General features: G+C 36.9%; 1 protein-coding gene across 1 annotated transcript in view; it reads right to left on the bottom strand.

Moving 5' to 3' along the window:
• Window positions 1-26396, bottom strand: part of IQCM (IQ motif containing M) — a 473119-nt gene that overhangs the window by 350320 nt on the left and 96403 nt on the right. Inside the window, exon 8 of the mRNA XM_075543525.1 lies at window positions 1475-1540. Coding sequence (XP_075399640.1) covers window positions 1475-1540 — 66 coding nt within the window. The remainder of the gene's footprint in view (window positions 1-1474; window positions 1541-26396) is intronic.

The following is a 26396-nucleotide window of genomic DNA, read 5'->3' as shown; positions in this document are numbered from 1 at the left end:
TTTTTGCTCTCATGGACCTGTTTTAATGTTTTTCAAGTTCAACTTGAGCTGACATAAAATGAATTAATTATATGTTCCACAATCAGATCCTGGACTGGTTTTGGCTACTGATATCGAGTTCCATTGCCTCTCTCCACAAATGTTTGGAATTTGATTGCTGTGTATTCCATCTCGTGACATGTGTATATTCGCTGTTCACATTGTTGGAAAAAGGGGGGTATTTTCAATGAAGAAGTTATTGGTCTTGTAAAATTCTATCATGTAATCTCCAGGCTTGTTCCCATCATAAAGACCATATGTTTCAACTACTGCTCCTTCTCTGTTTCCAGTGTCCCCATCTCAATCACCAATTATGAATGCATCTTAATCACAGTGAGATTGAAAAAATTGATAAAATTCTTTAATACCTTCATAATTAATTTTATCGGTTGGTGAATACATTTGAATATAGTTGTATTAACTGGACTTCCTTCTGGGCATATAAATAGCATGGTATTGTAAACATATAAACAGCATTGTCTCCAAGATTAATCTTGAAATGTTCATTTTGATAAGGAATCCAACACCATTCCTCTTGAATTTGTCATTTCAGGCCTAGTAAACTGATAATTATCTGATCTAAATAGCCAATACCAGTTCATTTCAGTTAGCTAATATCTTTGATATCAACTTTGTGTGTTTTATTTCATTTTTTATTTTATATTTTGTGTGTGTTGTATTTTATTTTTAACAATTTTCAGTTTTCCAAGATTAATACTTTGTAATTCTACATTCTGATTATTAATGAATACTTGGCAGGCATTCTCATTTCGAGTCATGCCTCATCAGCAAATGAAAGTCCTAAAATTTTATTCTCTCCGTATCATTATAATGTCTCTACTTTGAGGTGGAAACTGTTCCTGAGATGTATTTTGAGTACTTCCCTAGCCGAGGTACTCATTTATGGCATTCTATATATAACTTTGATATAGTTGATTTAGAAAGTCCTAACTAGAAAATTACCAGTGTATTACTGTGAAAATCACTTGGACTTTTAATAATCCCCTCACTGTTCTCCTAATACATGGTTGTCTTCAATCTCCATTAGCCTCCATTATATTTCTTAATATTACAAGTACCATGGCAAAATTAGTTTATTCTACAATGTTTGGGTCAAGCAATATGATGATTACATTTTAAATGTTTTTTAAATGAAAAATAATATGCATGCTTTTGAATAAAGTAATCCACGATATGTACTTCTATGTGAAACAGAGGATAGGTTAACAAGCATGGTAGAATTAAAGTATTGCTTCAGAAGAAATATGAATCATTTTAGGAACATAATAGACTCATGGATAAAATTTCACATGTGTATCAAAATTAACCCAACAATTGCCTGGAAAATATAATAATTCAACTTTATGTCCAGTTTTACATATACTTACATCACTATCATCCGGAAAAAATGATGGACCATAGGAACTAGGCCCGCTTGATGAACAAGACAGGCGGAAAGACCTTGACGATGAAATTCCTCTCCAGTCAATGAATTCTCTACCTGTTGGAAATATAAATATAAATAATATTTTTCTAGGAAATATCCACCGATCATAATGTCTTATGTTGCAAAGAAGAAAGAAATCATCATCTTTATGATTGCGCTATTTGTTATTAAAGTCACATCTTGTCATCAAATCAGAGAGATGGACTTATAGAATTTATGATTCCTCTATGTAGCAACGCTCTCATATTTTTATTGCATACAGTATGCCCATCCAAAAACTAGAAGCATCATTCTCTTTACTTTCTTTTTCAAGATCACTGACTTATTTTATTAAAGGAGGCATAACCTATACCATATTTGTGAATTATATTTATTGAAAAGAGAATCGTCCATGTTGCCTAAGTACTTTAAAAGAAACTTGTGAATTATTATATATGAACATCTTGAAAGTGAATAGCAAATAAGGGTATTAAAAGTGTTTAAGGTAAGTAAGTTAAAAGATCAAAGGGTTAGTAAATCTATATCTATATATACGCATAGATATATATTTCTTCTGCTCATAGACGTTGCTTCATGTGCTTTCTGCACACTTTTTTTCTACAACAAGAAGATGTAAGACTTATTTGTCTCTCTATTTCAAATGTTGATCATTTGAAAAGGAGAATTTCAGTTCAATCATGCCATACAGATGAAGCAAACTAACTGCATATTTCCAACTTCCTTCTAATAGTTGCTCCTATGAGCACATACAGTCCTGATGTTATTTGTCTTATGATTTTGAGTCTTTCAGGGACTGGTTAATTTCTTATAGCTTTAGAGAAAATTGAAAAGCCATGGACTTTCTCATTTCATGGCTTCAATTTATTCATAGAGTCACAATTTATATGACCCTTTTATGCACATGTTAAATGATAAAACATGATAGGATTTCAGAAACACCCTAACCAAGACATACACAACCACATACACACACACGCATGCACTTACATGCATACAAGCACAAGTACTCATCTCACACAAACCTCTTTTCCCAGTGAAATATTATATATATATATTTCTTCCTTTACAAACAAAATATCCCTTCCTTCAATCAGAAAGCCAACATCTCCAGAAGAGGCAAACCAGTATGTTGTGTGCTCCACTTAAAACGCACTGTGAATAAATATACCAGCAATGGGGAGACTGCAAGAGCCTGAAGCTCTTGGTGACTGAGGAGAGCAAGGGAACGTCGTGCATTTCACACTTGAACTTGTGAAGTCTTCAGAACCCAGGCAGGTTCTAAAACGATAGCCCCATCAGAGCTATTGGAGACGTGTGTATTCCGCATTTCTTCTGAGACGTTCTTCAGGAGTTCCAAGCATTCACCAGCTCGCCAGTAATATCGGTAAGTCGTCTTACTCTTACCTCCTTTAGTTTCCTTCTACAATGAGTCTCTTCACATAATTTAAAAATTATGCTTATCTGCTGAATCTCTGAAGATTATTAACTCTTCTAGGGCAAGGACAAACTTGCTCTGTGTTTCTGATTAGTTACCGGTAGGCAAGAATTAGCTCCGAGAGGCATAGGTCTAAATCTTCCTCATCATTGAAAAACCCAACCCCCCCCCAAGGAAACAAAAAGTTTCCCAACTTATTTTCCAAGAAAATCTAGAGCATTTTCAAATATTTTATCTTTATTTGTATTATTTTTCACTTACGGAACTAACTCGGGTAGTCAAGAAGTCTGTGCATTATTTCCTCCAGGACGCAGGCGGCAGCTTTGAAACTCTAGCTATAACTTTCCCACGCCAGGCAGCAGTAAAACCTCCTCTAAAATCCTCAAGGAAATCATTCACACCCCGATGTATGCTAATAACTCCTCCTCAGAAGTCAGGCACAGAAGGTAACACACAACAAATTCTCGTGTATTTCACAAAGTCAATCGAAAGTCAGAAGTTGATAGTTTGAAGAACGTCAGTCAAACATCAGACTAAATCTTTATCAGCCCTTCATGGGGCAAACAATCGTCACAAGAAATGCCACAAAGAAAAGAAGATTCAGATGTCTGAGGCTCATAGCCTTCGTGTGTGTGTGTGTGTGTGTGTGTGTGTGTGTGTGTGTGTGTGTGTGTGTGTGTTTATGTTTGTGGATACCAAAGCAGCCTGCATATAAATAGATAGGGGAAAAAATCTTACAAATAATATCATCAGCCAACAGCCTAGAAAAATTATAGCATAAATTTTGGAGAAAAAATAAGGTACCTCCATAGGTTACCAAGGAAGTATTAGAGAAATGGAGCCCTAGTGATACAATGGTTAAAGTGCTCAGCTGCTGAGCAAAATGTCTGAGTTCAAACCTACCATTTATTCCCTTCCATGGAAAGCATTGTGGTAACAATTTGGTAACAATTTTCAACCTTGGAAATCCTAGGAGGAAGTTCTACTCAATTCCGGATTCTCACTGAGCTGGAAGCATCAGCCAGCAGGTTAGTTACAAAACAGTCCATAACTTTGAACATAAACACCTTTGATAAATAGCCCATCCAGACTTACATCCCCTTGACTTTGCATTTCCTCAATATTTACTGTAGACTTTCTTTTTACATTATTATGCCATTAGTTTGCATTGCTTCCTTCTGCCAGTATGCCTTGATTCACAACATAGAATGAAAGTGCTTTATTTACTTTCTCTCTTCCATAAAACTCTATATAATTTTGGGACCCCAAAAAGTGTTCAATCTATGTTTTTAAATTCAGAAACTGAGGTTGTATTGATTGAAAAACCAACCAGCAAAGTTTTAAGAGAGAAAGGCCAGACAAATCAACTGAAATAAATATCTGAATGAATGAAAATCCTTGGACATTTTTTTAGAAATGAATTTTTTTCGAGACCAAGTATTTTTCACCAGACCATCCCCTACCACCATCTTGTTGCTTATAATGATAAAGTCTTTAAAGTACCTTTCATGGGTTGGGGGGAAGGTTGCTATTTTATTTCCCATTTTCATTCACAGAACTAACAATGGACCAGTTATTTACACAAGTGGAAAATATGTCTAAAATCTAATAAACATAGTTATTTTAGACATTTAAATTTTGCAGGATGACTCAGAAAACTGATAAAATTAAATATTCTAGGGGATATTGCCAAAAGTAAGAAGAAAGAAAAGGAAGAGAAAAATAAGGAAGAAAGACCATTCCATAGCTAATTAAACCCTACATCATTTCTGTAATTTTGGTAGTCACAAAAGATTGCATATAAGTATACATCTCCAGTGCAACCGAATATCAGCTGAATACAAGCCAAAAACAATTGAAAAAATGTAAATATATTTTGCTCCAGTTAACAAGAAGCTACGATGATCAAGAATCTATGATCAGCATAAAGTCTAAGCAATTGCTTAAGTCACTTGGTGTCTACTAGCTTTTATCAGGTAAGCATTAGGATGCTAAATTCAAGGCTATAGTTAAAACCCACCAATTTCACAGCAGGGGAAAGATCAAGGTTCTTCTCTCATAAAGATTTGGGAAACTGTAGAGTTGCTTTGAGTCGCAATCAATGGCAGTAGGTTTGGTTGCTATTGTTTTGGAATCTTTACAGAAACAGACTGCTACATCTTTTCGCTAGAAGCAGCCTGTGGATTTGAACTGCTGACCTTTCCAATTTCAGCTGAGCTCCTAATCACTGTGCTGCAGTGTTCCTCAACAGAGCCAAAGGAATTCCAAATGAAAATGCAAGGGATTTTTATTAGGACGTAATAGAGACTCACGATGCCATTCAGTGGGCGTGACCCCTAGAGCCTCTTTTATGTCAAACTTGTCCTACTACTTTTTTTTATCAATTCCTTTGTATCAATTAATGCTTTGAGTTAATTCCACATGCAGTTTTAATCTGTAGGTAATTATAAGCAATTAATAGTTAGGAGACAATTAGCAGTTCTTGGTTTGATTATCTACATAATTAAAAGGGGTGGTAAACTAGAGCTGATGAATAGCATCTTAATCATCTGCATTATCAAATCCCAGAAGTCTGCTTGGGCAGCTGAAGTCCATCTGTTACATTAGTTTAATTTTAGGAAACTGACTAAAATATTGATCTAAATCAAGTCACATGTTTAAATTAATAGTTCAAAAATGAACAAAGTCTATATTCTAAAAATCATGGTTTTCATTTTCCTTATAATGAGCTATATTCAATATTCAGAAGATTAGGTTTTATACATATAAATCAAACAAACTCACTGTCATCATGTATTTTGAGTCATAGTAATTTTAAAGGATGATATATAAATTGGCCTGTGGGTTTCCTAGACTATAACTGTTTATGTGAGTAGAAAATCTCACCTTTCTCCCACAGAATGGCTGGTGGTTTAGAACTGCTGACCTTGCAGTTGGCAGCTCGATTCATAACCACCATGCCACTAGAGAATCCCTTTACACATATAATACTAGTCATTTTTTCTGGTTCTTACGTTAGGTTATAAAAAAAATCTTAGAAATGTGGATCATTATTTTTAAACCTTACTAAAATAAAAAGCAGAGTTGTAGCATTGCTTCCATAATCAGTTCCCAAGCATCCTATTTCTTCCTGGGTACCTTGGCATCATCTCCCTTTTATCAGCCCCCCTCCCCTACACTCCCTCCCTGACACCCTTCTTCTTCTTGCTATCCCTATATGTTCATCAATACTGGGTTTCATTTACCGAAAAATAGAAAAACTTATTTCACAACTTCAGGAGAATAATCCCACACTCCATAGCACCTCTGAGATAAACCCTGATACGAACAAACATAAACCAAATACATCAGAATGATCATCCCAGGTTTTCCCGAATAATACATATAAATACAACATACACAGCATTGATGTGGCAAGATCTTATCTGCCTGCTTACAAACACCTCTCCCAAATTGGTACAGCTGCCTTCTGCTTCCTCAGACACCTTGTATTTTCCAGCTCAAGCCCTCAAGTTCTAGGTGCAACTGAGGTAGAGTCCAATTCACCCAGTGGAGTTCCCATGTGGGATCACATTGGTGCAACCTCTGGAGCATACGGTGCACCTTGAAGATCTAGGATTGAGTGTCCCAACGCACCACGACACCTGGCCTGGGTCCCTAAGATGCATTCAGACCACATCAATGTGGTCCATCTGCTGCATGCCCCCAAAGGCCCTCCCCACTTATTGTCCCCCAAAACATATTCAGTCATGCTTCCCCAAACCTGGAAGTCAGTCCTCCCTCTTTTACCACCGACAAACATGCCACTGTGTCCTCCAGATGTGTTTGCTCCATTTCTGCTCGCCCATGTTGTTTTTCCTATCGATAACCTTCCCCTCTTCAATAGTGCTGTGTACCTGTCCAGGTAACCTCATCAAAGATACACATGTCAGCCTCGCATTAGACAGCCCCCTTTGCCCTCCCTTGACCATTTGAGCTCAGGTGGAACAAGGCACTCACTCGCCAGCTGAGTGTGGACAGCCTTGGGTTTTGCTAATGCCTTCTGTGCATCTCTGACTCCTTGCTGCACCATTGGTTCTTTCTCATGCTATCGTTTGAAATGGACGAATGCCAACAAATTGGTTTTGGTGCAGCGTATTCTTTATATATATATTTTTTGATGTTTCTTTCCTTGTTCATTATTTTTCCCATAGAATCTTTCACATCTCCACACTTGCATTTTTCCTTCAGTACTTTCAGATAGGGTGAGTGTGTCCTTCCTTTCAGATTTTCTATCCGAAATCATTGCACAGTTCTTTGTCATACTTACTTAACTTTGCCTTATTGAGCTGCTCTTTGAACATTTTGGCTTAGCTTTTTTACTTCATCATTTCTTCCTTTATATTCAGCTATGCTTAAGATCAAGGGTGTGTTTCAAAATCTTATACTATCCACTTTGATCTTTTCTTTATTTTTGTCTTTTTTAATGACGTTTTGCTTTCTTCATTTATTTGGTGTTGATGCCATCTCACAGCTTCTCGGGTCTTCTGTCATTAGCGGGAAATGAGTCAAAAGAACACTTGAGATGTTAAAAAAATTCACATAAGATATATTCAAAGCTATAGTTGGGTTTTTGTGGACTTGTTCTAAGTTTCTTCAACTTCAACCTAAATCATATTGTTCCTATTGTTAGATACCATTTTTAGGTTCTGACCAATAGCAACCCTATGTACAACAGAACAAAACACAGCATGGGCTTACACCATTTCAGAAATATTCTTATGCTTGAGTCCCTTGCTGTGGCCACTGTGTCAACCCATCTGATTGAAGTTATTCCTCTTTTCATTGCCCCTCCACTTTACCAAATATTATATTCTTTTACAGGGATGCATATCTCCAAAGTACATGAGATGAAGTCTTGACATCCTTGCTTCTAAGACATATTCTTACTGTACTTCTTCCAAGATAGATTTGTTCATTCTTTCGGCAATTCATGATATTTTCAACAAGCTTTGCCTGTACCATAATTCAAATGCATCAATTCTTCTTTGGCCGTCCTTATTCAATGTCTAATTTTCACATGCATGTGAAATAATTGAAAACAATATAGCTTGGTTCAGGTATACCTTAGTCCTCAAAGTTTCAGCCTCACTGTTCAACACTTTAAAGAGGGCTTATACAGCAGATATACCCAGCGATATACCCTATATAGTTGTGTATAAGGTGAGTTTTTTCAGCACAATTTTAATGCAGTTGTGGTAAAATTAGGTGCCTCGGCTGATATTTGGGTTGGCTTATACTTGAGCATATACGGTATGTCACTTAATCTCTTGACAGCTACCTTCATGAGTAGTAAGTGTAGATCCAAGCAAGATGAAATCCTTGACAGTTTTCATCTTCCCTCAATGGATCATGATATTACTCCCTGTCCAGTTGGGAGGATTTTGGTTTTCTTACAAGTTTTTGGCAAAAACTTGTCCATAAAAGTTTGTTTGTATTTAATCTCAAATTTCTTAGATTTCTCATAAGCATGGTGACATTTGACATAAACAGCAGTTGTCGGAGTTCAATGAGTAAGGAGAAGAATAGCCATCTCACACGGATCTGTAAGCGCTCCAACAAAAATTACTTCACACAGCAGAATAGTCTTATTTTTGTAGCACAAAAGGAGGTGTTAGGTGCTGTTGTTAAATTGAACACTCACGTGCAAATGGATAGTAGAAGAGATTTTGATCGTACTTACAAAGTTAAATAATATAGTAAGAACATTCATTTGAAATCTATCTGGTTTCATACAAAACAACCCAGAATTTGAATCTTCTAGGTGTGATATTTTCAGCAGATTATCTGAATGTACTGGACCCTGGATTATATCTGCATTGGGATATTAATTGTTATGATGATAATTGTAGAGTATGCATATATTGCATGATATGTATATCCAATATTATGATGCAAAAGACAAATTTAAAGCCTGTAAGGGGAATTATGTACACAGAAGAGACCCATTTCCCAAATGGACTCCAGTTCAGTCCCTGAGCCAGTTTTTTGAATAGTCACACAATTTCTCTAATAAGACTTACTCCACACAGAACCCCATCTAAGAAAATGAAAGCTGAGTGCTAAACCATCATAGGCTATAAAGGTCTGATGGTACCCAATTACTAAGCAGTAGTGTCGTAAGCATCCATGAATCATCATCATAAGCCCTTCCAAAGAAAGCTATTCATATAATAGTGACAGTATTCATATTAGAGTGACAAAATTATTTAATTAAATTCTGGGTCATGAGCAGAGAATATGTAAGAGATCAAAGAAATTAAGATTGAGGGAGGGCACTGTGGGAGTAAAGATGGCATCCAGGTAGAATCACCCACGTAGTGCTACCCTTGTTAGACTGAAAAATTAAAAGGTAAATAAGCAAATATTGGGAGGCTGGGTGCTAGAGATAGAATCCCAGTGTACTAGGGTCTGTGGTTCAGACCTCCCCTTGCAATTTTCACCCACGGAAAGATTCAAGGGCTCACTAAGATACTCTAAATTCCACATCAGCCTCCTGTAGACTCTCCTAATCCCTCTCCAGGTGCAGTGGAACAGCAAACACCATCCTTTCTTGAGCTAATGTGTGCAGTAATTTTCCCAGACTGCTGTCTAAGGGTTGTCATAATCCCAGGCTAACAGAGAGCCTCTAAAAACTAGCAGGCAGAGCTCATTCCAGAGTTCCCCTTTCTGCTACCCTCTCCACTCATGCATTCACAGAATTGGCACTTCCCTCCCTGCCTAGGAACAAACAGTCCACATATGTCACCCTTTACCCTCTCTCCCCAGCTTTGCACTTGGCCTCCAGCATGACTGGAGAAAAATATACCAAGAAAATGGCAATTCAAAGAAATCAGGGACTGAAATCTTTATCTCTGACAAAACTGATCTGACGGTGCAAGTCAAAACAAGAGTAAGGAGGGGCTTCATATACTCTTCAAGGGATAAGTAGACTAATAAACAGTGAGCATAATAAATATATGTGTGCCTAATGAGAGACCCGTGAAATTCAACAATTAAATGATCCATAAGATGAAAAAAGAAATCACTGGATCAGCAATCATTGTAGATGATTTGAATACACCGCTTTTTATGAAATATAGGTGAAGGGCAAGAAGCTTATCAAGAAATCTACAGAACTAATCTCTACAGTTAGGCAACTTGATCTAATAGACTTTTTAAAGCTCTTGACTCAAATGCAAAATTATTTTACATTCTTTTCAAGTGCACATGGCATATACTCAAAGATAGACCACATTCTGAGGCACAAGTTAGACCTCACTAAATCCAAGAACACACAGATCACTTAGTCTTCCCTCTCAGACCACTTCACCATAAGGCTGGAATCAACATAAGCATGGTTAACAAAACAAGGTCAAATAATTAGAGAATGAATAATTTCCTGTTTCAAAATGAGTAGGTATGGTCCAGATCAAAGATGAAATTACAAAGTTTTTAGAAACTAACAGAAACAAGAAAACCACATACCAAAACCTTTGGGACACAAGGCAGTTATCAGAGGAAGCTTGATAGCAATATATGCACATATGAAAAAGGAAGAGACACTTATGATTTGTACACTGTGACAACACCTCCAGCAAATGAGCAGAGTCAACAGAAGAGCACTACTAATAGCTAAAGAAAAGAAATAATAAAATCAAGGTAGAGATAAATGAGTAGCAAACAAAAAACAATACGAAACAATGCAGCAGCAAAAAAAAAAAAAAGCTGGTTCTTGGAATGTATTAACAAAATCAGTAGACTGTTGGCAAACCTAACCAAAGAGAGGAAAGAACAGACATCAATAGCCTGGATAAGGGATGAATTAGAAGACATTCCAACAGACCCTAATAAAATTAAGAGGTTAATTACACAGTACAGTGAAAGCCTGTACTTCAATGAATTAAAAAACTTGGAAGACGTGAAAAAAAAAATCCCTTCCTAGATTAGCCCAGATGGATGTCAAGAACTTCAACAGAAAATTTTGATAAAGGTTATTAAGGGACTACCAACTAAAAAATCTCCTGGGCATGACGACTTCATAGGAGAATTCTACCAAGCATTCAGGAATAAATTGAACCAATACTACATAAACTCAGAATATAGAAAAGGACTGCAAACCCCCGAACTCTTTACATGAAGCTTGCATAACACTAAATACCTAAAGTAGGCAAGGATTCCACAAGAATTGAGAAACACAAATCAATATCACTAACCAATCCTTAACCAAATATTGGATAGTAGAATTCAAAAGTATATAAAATGACTAATTCATGACCAAGTTGAATTTATTCCATGGATGCAGGGATGGTTCAACACCCCAAAGTCCATAAGCATTACTCACTACATTGACAATAAAAAGGATAAGAACCAAATGATACCAATAAACACAAAAAAACTTTTGACAACATCCACATCCATTCCTGTTTAAGACACAAAAAGCTAGGAATGGAAGGGAAAATCCTCAATATACTACAAGCCATATACGAAAAACTAACAGCCGACGTAGTATTCAATGGAGTAAAGACGAAAACATTCCCAAGGAAAAGGGGGACCAGACAAAAATATCCCTTGTCCTCTCTTTTATTCAACATAGCACTGGAAGTACTAGTTAACAAGATAAGGCAAAGGAAAGACATTAAAGGAATCCATCTGGTGAGAAAAAGTGAAATTATGATTATTCACAGTTGATATAATTTTATATATTAACCCCAAAGCTCCACAAGAGGGGTTCTAGAAGTAACAGAGGAATATGACAGAGGGGCAGGATACAAGATCAACAAACAGAAGTCTATTGGATTGCTATATACACCTTTCAGAATCACAGAATTTGAGATTAAAAGGTAGTTTCCTTCATAATAGCCAAGCACAAATTCAAATATCTAAAAATATACTTATCCAAAAGAACAAAAGATGTATATGAGGAAACTATAGCACACAAGAACTAAAAAATGGCGTCCACACATGGAAGAATATCTCATGCTCATGGATTGGAAGACTCAATATAGTAAAGATGTCAATCCTACCCAAGGCACTATATAAATTTATTGCTATTCCGATACAAATACCAACATTGTTTTTCAAGGAATTGGGGGAAAAAAAGACTAGCAACTTCTTATGGAGAGGGAAGTAGCCCTGACCTAGCAGAGAATTTCTCAATAAGGAAGGCAAAGTAGGAAGGCTTTCTTTACCTGACTTTAAAAACTATTAAACAGCCACAGTGTTCAAAACAGCTTGATACTGGTATAATGACAGATAGACCAATGGAAAAGAAAAAAATCCATAAATAAAAACAACAGCATACAAACAACTGATCTCCGATAAGGGCCCAAAAATATCAACTGGGACCCCGATTCCCTCTTCAATTAATGATGCTGAACAAAATAGATATCTATGTATAGAAAAATGAAGCAAGACCCTCACCTCACTCCATGAACAAGCATAAAGTCTAAGTGGATCACAGGCCTGGAGGGAAAACCCACACTAATAATGCCATCAAAGACAGAATTGGGACAAACATATGAACTTTGACACAGGGAATGGATAGGCTATCAGAAATAGGGAAGGACACAAAAACAGGAAGCAAAAATTTATAAGTTTATAAATTATATAATTTAAAATTACATAATTATATACTGAAAATAAAACAGTTATGTACCTCGAAAAAATTTGCCAAGAGAGCCCACAGACTGGGAAATCATCTTCAGCAATGACACATCAGACAAAGGCCTTATTACTAAAATCTACAATACTCTCCTAACCTAAAATTAAAAAACCCTAATAGCCCATTGAGGAGGTGGGCAAAGGTCTTGAAAAGAAGTTTTGCAAGGGCAGAAATCTAAATGGCCCAATAAACATATGAGATCACTAGCCATAAGAGAAATGCAAATTAAAACAACTATGTGATACTACTCCCTCAAAGCCCAAATCAAAAAATCAGAAAGCAATAAGTGTTTGAGGGGCTGTGGTGAGACAGAGACTCCCATCCACTGCTGGTAAACTTGTAGATATGTCCAGTCATTATGGAAATTGATTTGGCGATATCTAAAACAAAAAGAAATTGAGCTACCATATCACCCAGCAATCTACTGGGCATATACCCAGAAGAGGCAAGAAACAGACCATGCCAGACATTTATACTTCAATGTTCATCACTCCACAGTTTACAATCGCAAAGAGTTGGAAACATCCTAAATTTCCATCAATGAATGGATTAAAAAACTTTGATCGATACATACAGTGGAGTACTAAGTATTCCTAAAAAGCAGTGCTGGATGCATGAGGCACATTGTCACATGTGCAGGGCTGGGGAGTTGGGAAATTATGCTAAGCAGCGTAAGAAAAGCTCAAAAGGAAAAGCACAACAGGAGTCCACAGAGGAAAGTCTAAAAAGCACAGGGGCTTAGGGGGAACTACCCAATGCATATATTGCCGGGGTGAGCCCCAACCGAGGGACACATATGGCAGCCAGTAAAAAGGATGTGTTAGTCCGGGTAGACTAGAGACACAAATTCATAGATACTCATGTGTATAAGAAAGAGATTTATATAAAGAGTAATTGTACATTAAGAAAACATCCTAGCCAAGTCTAGATCAAGTCCTTAAGTCGGATATTAACCCATATGTCCAATTTACAATCTATAAAGTCCTCTTCAGACTCATGAAACACGTGCAATGATGCTGAATGCAGGAAGACCATAGGCCAGTAGATTGGAAGTCTTGTGGATCCAGTGGTGGTGTACTGGCAGGGGTCTCCACATGGCTCCTTCAGCTCAGGGCACTAGAGTAGCTTAGAGTCAGCCTTGTCCGTAGAGCTTTTAAAAGAGAGAGCTTGTGTCCTGCCCCAACGAACTATTTAACGCCTTAGTGCCTCCAAATTAGGTCATCAAGCTGTGACCTGATTGACGGGCTAGACTCCACCCCTTTACTCCTAAATGTCAAATTGACAACATATTATGTAACTCCCACAAAGGGGACGGGAGGAACCTTTGTAGTGGGGAAACAGAGCACTAACCCACCCATGGGGAGGGTATTGTTTGTGTCTCCACAATAAAGGGAGAAAGGGAGGAGACCTCAACCTGGTGCTCTAAGACTTGATGACAGCGTACTAGCATGGAGTAGTAAACTAACAGAGAGGATGACACGGCTGGACCCAAGACAATCTATGTTTACCCCCTCCACAGAAGAATGTAATACGGAGGACAGGACTTTAGATATAACCTGGGAAAGGCGGTGGACCTGTCCAGACCACACAGGTACACATTAAAAGGGAAAGAGAGAGAATCTCATCATGTCCCACCCAAACCTGAAGGATGATATAGCTGCTTGGAGCAGACAATGCAAAGAAAGGACTATAGGGCTGCTCCCCGCCAACCCTCCCAACCGTATGAAACACAACGTCCCTACTGACCCACAGTGCTGTGAGAGACGTCACTGGAGATACTGTACAGAAAGTGTGCCTGGACTGCCCCCAACACAGTGGGGTGAAACATGAAGAGAGGGCAATAGGGCAGCACGGGGAGCAAAGTAACAAGGAAACAGGGAATTCCCTGAAAATAGACTTCAGACTCAGGGGACAGGGCTTGGCAACCCTTACTGGAAAACAACCATAAGGGTCACTAGACAGACCTAGAACATTATAGGCTTTTTGTTTGTTTTGCTTTTTTTCCTCCCTTTTTCTTTTGCTCTATCTATATAAGATAGGTAGGATAAACAATCCTGAGGAGAAAATCCCAGTTCCAGGGGAAGACATAGGAAAGGAGGGTGTGGGGAGAGACAGTGAGGAGACAATAGACTTGGGGAGGAGGGAACTACAAAAGATTTAAAACTCTTAGTGAAGAGGGCGTGGAGTGCCTGGTGGAGTTTGTTCAAGAGCAATGTATCCAAGAGGTATCACTGAGAGCTAATTGGAGGGCAAACGTGATGGTGGGACAGGAGGAAGGTGAAATAGAAAAAGAACTAGGAAGCAAAAGCTATTTACAGAGGTATAGACATGAATATATGTAAATATATTAATTTATAATTACAGGTATGTATAGGTCAGTGTATATATATTTATACGTTAAGTATTAAGATAGCAGGTGAACTTTGGGCATCTACTCAAAGCCTCCCTAAACACAGTAAGACTTTGTTCTAATAAGCTGGCCCTCTTTGATGCTCACCTTCCAGCCATGATAGCTGAAGACAAAATGGGTACATAAGCAAATGTGGTGAAGAAAGCTGATGGTACCTGGCTATCAAAAGATATGGCATCTGGGGGTCTTAAAGGCTTGAAGTTAAACAAGCAGCCATCTAGCAGGGAAGCAACAAAGCTCACATGGAAGAAGCACACCAACCTGTGTGAACAAGATGTCAGCAGGATCAGCTATCCAATATCAAAAGATCCAAAACAATTATATTCATGTGAATAATGGGGATCAGAGTGGAGACCTAAAACCCATCTGAAGACAATTGGACATTCCCTCACAGAAGGGTCAGAAGGAAAGGACGATTCAACGAGAATTCAGTATTGCACCAACGAAACACACAACATTCCTCTAGTTTCTAAATACTTCTTCTCCCTCACTATCATGGCCCAGTTCTACCGTACAAATCTGCCTACACTGGTGCAGATAAGAGCTTTTGACACACAGAATCCAGGACTGATAAACTCCTCAGGAAGAGTAGTGGGAGCAGTGATCCCACGAGGGCATGGCGAGGTGTGGGGAAGGGGTGGAAAGGGGGAACTAATCACAAGGTTGGATTTATAATACACCCCTCCTCAAGGGAGACAACAGACAGTGTAAGATACAAAATAACTATAATATATAACTGATCAGTGATTCATGAGCATGGTAGGGAAGAGAAGGGAGGGGAAAAAAGAGGAGCGGATACCAAGGGCTCAAGTAGAAAGAGAATGTTTTGAAATGATGATGGAAACATATGAACAAGTGTGCTTAATACAATTGAATTATGGATTGTTATAAGCCTGTAAGAGCCCCCTAATGAAATTATTAATTAAAAAAAGAAGAAAGAGCCGCTTGCAAAGTCAGCCATCTGGGCACTTGGCTAGTAAATATGCCCATGCAATGATATAAAACATTACCTCTAAAAATTTTAAAATCCCTAAATGTAAGAGGTATCTCACTATGCCTAGATTGTGTAAACTATATGGTGTATTTTGAACAATTGCTTACTTTTTCGGAGTTTGGAGTTTTGGTATGTCCTCGTCAAAGAGGAACTACAAAACCCAAACCCTAGACACAGCCTCTAATGAACGTACCTGGCAGAAAACATTGTATGTGTTATCACAAGTCCTTGCTAGAAGTAAGCACATCTTGTGTGACTACACTGGAGAGTATTTTGGATACTAATTAGTGGTTTCCTCTGAATTTCCCTCCAGCTGCCTTTTCACACCTGTCTATCACACCTTTGCTCATTTGTCTTTGTATCCATTTACTACAGTAAATCCCAAACATGAGTAAAGCTATATATTGAGATCCTGAGCACTTCATGAAAAATCACTGAGCCTTGGAGTGGTCTTAAGCAATTCCAACACAATAATACAATTGCAAGTAACATAAATGTCTAGGCATGGTCAATTTGTTAAATGCAGTATATACATAAAATGGAAAATGTGTAGTAAAACAACAATTATGCTTCTGAAGTATTTTACATTATCAGTATAATGCAAAAATTAAATATGACATGCCATATGCTTTTAGTTATCAATAAAATAATTTAAAAGTTTAAACAAAAGTGTGAAAAATGCTAAAATATATAATGTTCTGCTATAAACATATTCCTCCTGTATTCTACTCTTTTCTATTGTATTCTCCTGTTGTCTTTCCTAATTCTGAGGGCCACGAGTACAGATTGTAAGGGCCTTGAAGCCTTAACTGCCTGTCTCAGATAAAGTCACTTTTGGAAGAAAATTATCCTAGCTTCTGTTTTCCACTCTGCTATTGTTGCTATAGGACCTAATTGTAATACTAAGATGAGCTGGTCATGAATGGGTATGGATATGATTTGGCTCAAGCCCTGTCCAATTTAGAGACTCACCATGAAAATAATCTAACAATTTCAAAGCTTATTAAAAGAATTGAAATGCTTATTGAGATAACAGACGCAAGTTTTGTTAGTCAAGAGGTTAAGCAAGTTCTCCACTTATCTCTGAAGCTGATTGATGATTTTCATTTTATTAAGTCTAGAATCTGGAATAACTCTGGTGCAGTAAAAAGATGACTTTCTGTAAAATCTTTACAAAATCCTGCTCATTAAAAGAAATGTTTTTATCCCACTCTCTTTCAGTTATAACTAACTTGACCTACACTTTTGCCTCCCACATATTCTCTAATAAAGTTATGCTTGTTTGACACGTGAAAGGATGTGTAAACCTTGGAAAACAAAAGCTATCTACAAATGATTAGTCAGTCTTCGGTATTTAATTCATATGGTAAAATTACTGTGCAAATTCCAGAATGCGCTGACCTTTTTAGAAAACACAGACAAAAACCTTAAAAATGTTGTTGTGCTTTAGTGTGTCCATCTGTTTTTTGATGGATTGACAGAAGATTGGACTTCATTGATGAATCAATATCTTTACTAAAAACTCATTAAAGCAAGAGATTTCAGAAAATTCTGGTGCTTAAAATGCCAAAAATAAGAGCATAATTACAGAATAGACTTTGACTCCTGCCTATGTGTGAATGTTTGAAGTGTTTCTTCCTTTTCTTTTTTCACTTCCCAGGGCGTCTTGTTCTTCCCTTTATAAGGTACTCGTTGCTGTCACTACTTGCTTTCCTAGTCAATTTGAGCATGGTGACCCTGTGTGTTACAGAGCAGCACTGGGGTTTGGTCATTGTAACTTTTACAGAAGGCAATGTCCAGGCCTTACCTCAGGTGATACGTGCTGGGTGTGATCAAACCACCAACCTTACGTTAGCAGTGGAGCACAAACCACTTAATGTACCACCTCTGGCCTTATTAAAAGGCCTGGACCATACTCATACACAATTATTGGGAACATAACCAAGCTGCAGGTGGAATTGTGTTGAAAATTAAAACTTTATTTAAACTTTAGGAGACTCACAGAGTTGAACTCTGCAAAGCTTCCAAAAACGTATGAATATAATACGCTTTTGAAATGAACTGTTGGCTAGAATTTTCCATGATTAAGATGAACAATTATAATTTATAATTATATATTTATAGGGATAATTTAATTCCCAGCTGATTTTTTTCATAAGCCCTTTAATGATCATTAGGAAGAAAATAAAAATGAAACTTATGACAATGTTTTTGCTCATTAAAAAGATACAAGTAAAAGACAAAATTTTGAGAGGAGAACAGGACTTCTAGATAGTCATGGTTTACAAACTATCCATGACTCTCAGTAGGATATGTGGACCCAGTTTGCATTATTACTAGGAACTGAAAATTGCCTGTGCTAATGAAATATTTCACAGATGCTCCATCTTCTCCCTCCTATCCATCAACAGGTAAAATTGAGCAATATTTGGCTGCTTTGAACAGTATATTAAATAGTATATTAATAGAAGTTTTTTCAAATAATTGAGATTACATTAATTTCATTTCTCAATCTACCCTACATAGTAAAACCACACTCTTGGTGAAGCTTCCAAAGTCAGAAGAAAGGCCTGGTAATCTACTTCCAAATTTTAACCAGTAAGAATCTCATGCAACACAACATAAGACTGTTATGCTGGAAGCTACGGCTCCTAGGTTGTAGAGCACTCAGAACACACAGGGACCACTGCAGTGGTCTTCAGTGTAAGTGGGGACTCAGAACCAAGCAGTATTTTGTCTTACTTTACATGATATCACTCTAAGTACCAGATGACTTGAGGGCAACTAACAATAGCAACATACCCATATTGAATGTACTATAGTTGCCATAGCCAAAAAAATGATTAAAGTCCATGTCTACATGTTTAAGTATAACATAATGCCCACAACATAGCCCAATCGGTCTCTACCTCCCCAAAGTATTCCGAACATCCAACACACAACTGTTATTCCACCTTCCTATTTGCACCCAATATGTAAATTGGAATTTAAAGGAATATGACTGACATGATTTAAAGGATGATTATAAACACAGCCCTGAAATCGCTTTAAACTATTTTAAAAAATATTTTTCAAAGTGTTTCCTTCTTGCCCTTAAGAACACTATGCCAATAAACCACCTCACTGATTATGCAACAGCAATGTGAGAGATTATGGAGAATGAGAACTACAAGTCTACACCATGGGATAAAACACAATTTATCACTTTGCATTTTAGATAAACTTGTTAGTGTTTTAACTCACACTCAAGACTATACATTCTCCATATGACAGAGAAAATATTTAACATTTTGGGGGGAATTTTAGAGGAGTTGTAAACCTGTTTTGTTTCCACATTTTACAAGGACAACTATTGAGATATATATTCATAACCACCCACTGCCATTGAATCATTTCCAACTCATAGTGAGTTTATGTAGGATTAGAAATCCAAAACTTACCCTATAGTTACCCTGTATTAGACATGTGGTCTAATGCAGGACTTAAGGACTTGATCTGAACTAGGCTGGCATGTTTTCTCAATATGAAATTGGTCTATGATAGAAAGCTCTCTGTTACACATACAGGAGTCTTCCTGGATTTGTTTTCCTAGTCAACCCAGCCTAACACATTATGGTACCAGGAGTAGGGTAGCAGTAAAAAAAAGTCAGGAAGATGGAGAGGGTATGCTTGTTTGATCTCTGCCACATGGTACTTTTTCTTCCTTGGTTAACCAGAGGTCAGATAAGGCCACTGTTTACACTATTGTTTTCTGGAGATTATGGGGAGATAAAATTTTTATCCTTAGAAGTTGTTTTTTGTTAATCCTGCCTGAAATGGTGGCAATGAAAATGATAAATATAAAATTTGAGCTTAGGGGACGAAACCACACCCTGAACTTTTCTGAGACCACGCTGCTTAGTCAAAATGGTTGACAGAAGACCCTGCTGTTGCTTGATGCAGTCAAAAGCCTAAGGCCATATTTTGTAACAATGGAATTGTTCAGATAAGGATTACTATACGATAGATAAGGATTGAACTTGACTGTTTTAAGATTTGAGTTTAGGATCTGACTGTACTAGGTTTATACTGTTTTCTTCTGACTATTGTTATGATATAATGATCGATAGAAATGATGACTGGAAACTAAAAATAGTTTGTAAGCCTCCTTGCCTTCAGAAATTAAATTGGATCTTTAAATGTGTGTAGGACAGTCCTGCAAAGAAGCTCTGAAAAGGTAAGCCCCATCCAGTGCATTGGAGTACTCAGGACGTTTGCATTTGAAGGGACTTGCCTATGGGCCAAGTTACCAGACTGAAAAAAATAAAAGAGGAACACTTTAGCTTTTTGAATTGTTGAACTAGTGGTTCATGCCTGAAGCTGAGACATTCTGGAGCCATGAAGGCACTCTACTCTCAGAACGTTAAAAGGAGCAGCCTGAAATACTTGCTAGGTGACCACCTGGATCCAGTAGTTGAGTGGAAGCAGGAGAAATGCAGCAATTAAGAGACAGGTTGAGTCTGCCTACTCACGCCCATGGACCTGGTTCACAGGGAACACAGGAAAAGATGAGAGCAAGTTGGTTGTTCTGAAGTTCATGACCTAGCCCAAGGTGGCTAGGGCTGTTGAGAATTTGTGACAGGGCTCATGGTTAAAAGGCAAAAGGCCATTGGATACCCTGGTGAGGCAAAGCAAGGTGCTCCACATTGAGTTGATCAGAACCTGACCAGATAAAGATAAGATTTTTGAGCCAGTGAACTGGAGCATATCGCTGCTGACTTTATGAATGGCCTGTCGTGATTTGACTTTGCTTACGGATGAGGACTCACAAGGTTCCAACTGGAATAAAGATTCTTCTCATCAAAGAACATGCTTGTCTTCTCAGAGCACTGGGTTGCTGTAAGTGGGCAGTATAGACATTAGATACCCAAAGTAGGGAGGATAACATCATAGTGACTGGCTTACCAACTTTCATAGGTGGGGTAATATGTTGATAAGCTAATAAGATTATGGTGTAGGTGTTCACATAACTGCAATTGTTAAGAATAGAATACTTTTGTTTGTTTAGAAAGCATTATGTTTAAATGAAACTGACACAATTTGAATTGTATACATTTCAGTTTTATCCTGTTAGGCACAACTACGACTTTACTATTGTTTTTGTTTTATAAATTATGTATGGCTAGAGAATTGTATAAAAGTGTCAAATTGACAAGGAGTAGTCTGTGGTAGTTACATAATCTTGTGTCAACTTGAGGATATTAAGAATGAAGGGGTGGAGTCCAGCCTATTAATCAGGTCTCAGCCTGATGCCTCATTGTGGGCATAGCCTTCTCAAAGGATTCTGGAAGCTTCCTCTCTTTGCTTCACCTTCCTATTGAGGAGCCATGTGGAGACCCTAGCCAGCACTGAGATACTTCCACTGCTATGGATCCACAGAAATTTTCATCGGCATCATTGCTTGTGCTGCGTGAGTCTGAAAAATTGTGTACTGATGTTGGACATATTGGCTAATATTGGACTCATGAATTTCATCTAGACAGGGCTGGGATGTTTTCTCAATATGCAATTTCTCTTTGATATAAAGTTCTCTCTTAGACATATATGAGTGTCTTGGAATTGTTTCTTTAATCAAACTGGCTTAACATAAAATACTAACTTCCAAAATCCTTTTGGAAAATTAAAGAAACAAGAGTATGTACCATAAGATTTGAAGACTTATTAAAAACTAAACTAGTATTATAATATGGAACTGGCAGATTTATTGCTGTTATTGTTAGGTGCCATTCAGTCAATTCCAATTCAGAAACTCTATGGATATCAGAGCAAAGCACTGCTGAGTCCTGTGCCATCACACAGTTGTTGTTATGTTCCAGACCACTGTTGTAACCACTGAGATAATTCATATATTGAATGTATTCTTCTTTTTTTTATTTTTGATGACTCTGTAGTTTACTAAGCATCATGTTCTTATCCATGGACTGGTCTCTGCTGATAATATGTTCAAAAAAATAAGATATCTTGCTTCTAAGGATCATCCCAGCTGACATCTTCTAAATTTGATATTTTCATTTTTTTGGTAGTCCACTGTATATTCAATAGTTTTCCCAAACACCATCATTCGGGTTATCCATTCTTCTCTAGTATTCCTTATTCGTTGTCCAGTTTCCCATGCGCATGAAGTGATTGAAAACACCATGATTTGGGTTAAGTGCACTTCAATCTTCAAAGTGGCATCCTAGGGCTGTACCACTTGAAAGAGGTGTTCTGTGGTATATTTGCCCAAGGCAATAGGATATATCAACAAGCCAATGACACAGAACAGAGAGTTCTGAAAGAAGCATATATATGATCAAAGACTTTTTTAAAAATAAAGATATAACTTAGTAGAGAATTAAGAGTACCTTAAACATATGTACAAATAAGCTTGAGATGAATCAAAGGTCAAAATATAAAAACTAAGGCCGTAGCTAATACCCCCCAACTAATACCCCTCCCCCAAAAACCCAAACAAGCAAACAACCACAACAGAACCGCATTAGCATTGAACTTATTCCGACTCATGGTTACACTAAGTGTTACAGAGGAAAGTTGTGTTCAGATAAACTAAAGTGCCTTCTACCACAGGGTGGAATAAGGGATTGAGGGTAAAAGGAGAATCTCTTCCTGACCTTCGTACAGAAAAAGATTTTCAGAGAAGGTGCAGAAAGTATAAACTGTAAGAGAATGAGAAATGATAAACTTGACTTTTTGAGGTGATATAAATATTTTTAATAAATTATATGTTTTTTAAAGATAAGGACTGGATTATATAAAAATAAAAACCTTCTTCTCAGAAGAAGCACTAAGAAACAAATAGGCAAATTATAGACTGGGTGTGATTATTCACAGCACATGTAACTGGCAAGCACTTAAACCAAAATATGCACAAAACTCTTAGAACTACACAACACTCACGTCACCCTTTTAAAAAAAGTGGGGAAAAAAAGACACAGTAAAGAAAAGAAAATATGCAAACAGAAAATATTTATCTGAAAAATGCTCTACATCATTAGTCATCAAGGAAATGAATATTGAAAACCCAAATTAATATCCCTTCTTAACTGACTAAAATGAAAGTGACTGACAATAAATGTTTGGGAGAATGTGGAGCAACTCACATACAACTGATGGAAGTATAAAATGGAATCATTGCTTTGGAAAACCTCTTGTTTCTTCAATAGTTAAACATCCATTGATCCTATGATCTAGCAACTTCCCAATCAGACTCATATATATTGACCCAAATACTTCTATACAATCGCCAAAACAAATGTTAGTAGACATTTTATTCATAGTACAAAAAACTGGACACAATGTGGATCTCTATCAAACTAAGAATGAGTAGCTACGCTGTGGTATAATCACATATTTTAAAGAAGGAAATACTGATACATGAAATATAGATAACTCCTAAAATATATTTTTAAAATATCAGGCCAAAACATACACACTCTATGGCTCAATTTATATAAAATGTCAGAATTTTAAAACTCAATTATACTAATAGTAGTAAGACGAGTATTTAACTCTGAAAACAGTCCGGGGAGAGCAGAAGAAAACTCTCTGAAGGGACAGACATTTTCTGTGCTTGATAGTTGCGTTAGGTTGGGTTCTAATTACACTAGTGCAGCAAAACTAGGGACGCTTGTATGTGTTGTACATAGAAATAGGCATACATCTTTTAAATGGCTTACGTGGTTCTAGAAATAGCTAAGTCCAACCCAGGTCAAGTTGGGTTTCTCTTGACTCTTGGAAGATGGCGAACTGGAAGGAGGAGGATGACACACAAACAGCTTGGGGCACAGGCTGATGGATGCAGAGGGCCAAAGTTAGTCCAATGAATCCGCTGCCAGCTCCTGGGAGTGGCAGGTGAAGCAACAGAAGACTGAGGAGCCACGTGCAAGGTCCAGCTGTGTCAGAAGGCGAGGAGCCTAAGATGATTCCACGCTGCTCAGTCTCCTCTTAAACCACGAGGGTTACAACACTATGGAGGTGTCACCAGGCTGTGACTCATGAGAGAGGTTGGACTCCACCCGCTACCCTTACCCAGGAGTGTCTAGGTGACGTAATTCCTAAATGCCACAATATTTATTTGTCAAAAACCTGAATGGTACATTTGAAATTTGAGCATGTTCACCAGTTGCACACTTCTGTGTTTAATTGAATTGGTTCTCTGAATACTTTTTAAATGTTTATGAATTATTGTTTTAGGCCAAGTTAACGAATCTCAAGGTCAGCAATTTCAAAATGTAAGTAGATAAGAAGTTAAACTAGGAATAGCTCTCATTATTTAACTAAAACTACATTAATTTAAATATATTTATATATATACACACATATGTACATGTCTACATGCTGCCCTCATACTCGGTGCCATGGAGTCCATTCTGACTCACAGTGACCCAGTAGGACAGGGCAGACCTTCCTGTGTAAGTCTCCATGGCTGTCACTTTTTATGGGAGTAGAAAGCCACCCTTTCTCCCATGGAGCTGGCTGGTGGTTTTGAACTGCAGACTGTGTGGTTAGCAGCCCAACACAAAACTACTACATGACCAGAGCTTTGAAAATAAAGCAGGTACAAAATTTTCATTCTTGTGGATCATTTAAGTACTAGAAAAATACTTTAAAAAGACAGCTTTTCTAATTTTATTTATGCAATTCAAATAATTCAACTTCAAGTATTAATTCAACCTTATTCTAAAAAGTTTTTAATAAAGTTTAACAAATTACAATTTAAAAGTAACTTCTTCATAAATGATCTCATCAGAAAAAAGGATAAAACTGAGGATTTCCTCGCTATTTTAATTACTAAAGCTATCTTTTTTGTTCTTGCTATTTTCTCATCTTACTTGATAATCTCTTTAATTTATGTGTTCATTATAGTTGTTTGTTAACTATTTTCTTTCTTGATGCTTTGTCAATTCTAACCATATTTCACACCTCTAAACCATTTATGTTTAGATCCCCATTTTACTCATATTAATTATCCTTTTATGTAAGTGTTCATTTTCATCTAAAGATGACATTTTTTATTCAAAAGTATTGTTAATAGAGATGAAAGCATATGAAAAGTTTGTTTGCTTGTTTATTTTTCATAAACAGATAATGTCCTTGATCCATTTTTAAAGAAAATATTTATTATTTTCATTAATGTTCAGTGATGTCAAACATAACTTTGCCTAATCAAAAGAAGAGAAAATAGAAATAATTGTTAACTGAAAGAACAAAAAAACAAGAAATAAAACAAATAACTATAATTTTACGTGGATATCCTAATTATTATTTTTTTGCTACATAAGTTTATTAACTCTAATGGGATGTTTTTTAAAGATCTGTGGTAGCAGGATCACAAACAAAGCCCTTATCCAATTTTAATTATGTATTATTTCAGAAAGACTGTAATTTTAAAATAATTTCTAAATATCACTTTTGAAACACACATTCTACAGATTAATTATAGAAAACACTCATTCACATATAATTATATGAAAATGATTAGGAACCAATTAAGCACACACACACAATTAAGGATTATTTTTAAAGGAAACAAATGGTCTAGTTTTAGTTTTGTTTTTAAACTCAATGGAAAATATGTCCATGTTATTTAAAGAATTTTATAAGATAAAGTGTCCCAATTGACATAGTACTGCAATAATGGTCTCAAGTGTAACAATTGTGGTTATGGTGCAAGACCAGGCTGTATTCAGCGACATAAGGTCGTTATTGTCAGCACTGACTCAATGGCACCTAATAAGAACATCAGTGTGGAGAACACCTAGAACTTGCTTCATAATCAAGGCAGACTTTCAAACAGAAGGAAAAAAAGTTTCCCAACAATTTTGACTCACCAAGCAAAACCAAACTCACCACCATAGAACCAGCTCTAAGGCACAGCGACCCTACAGGACACAATGGAACCGCTCCCTGCAGCTTCTGGGGTTGCCAGTTGTGACTAGAGCAGAAGTCTTATCTTTCTTTGTTGGAGGACCTGGTGGGTTTGAGCTGCTGGCTTTGTGATAAGTATACTACCAAGACTCCTTTTTGACCATCAGAATTTAAAACAAAAAATTAGAAGTCCAGAAAAAAATGGTAACGTTGGCAATGTCCTCATTTCCACGCACTACTATTCTTTTTCATCAATGCACTAGACTCACAAAGTTGAAGACTCCATACTTGCAAATTACTAAGGCGCGAGTTATTAAAATTTTCAAACTTTTTTCAGAGAAACTATCCTGCTTTAGAAAAGGGATTATAAGTCTGATAACAAAACTGCTCTTAAGATAAATTACAGGATAAGATTCGTTCTTTGTACCCTGAAAATTAATTCAGCATTCTATTCAAGCAAATTACCTAACATTAAAAGGGTTT

The sequence above is a fragment of the Tenrec ecaudatus genome, chromosome 3 (genome assembly GCF_050624435.1).
Source record: "Tenrec ecaudatus isolate mTenEca1 chromosome 3, mTenEca1.hap1, whole genome shotgun sequence".
In the NCBI taxonomy this organism is placed as follows: domain Eukaryota; kingdom Metazoa; phylum Chordata; class Mammalia; order Afrosoricida; family Tenrecidae; genus Tenrec; species Tenrec ecaudatus.
This window is presented reverse-complemented; position numbering and strand designations above follow the sequence as displayed.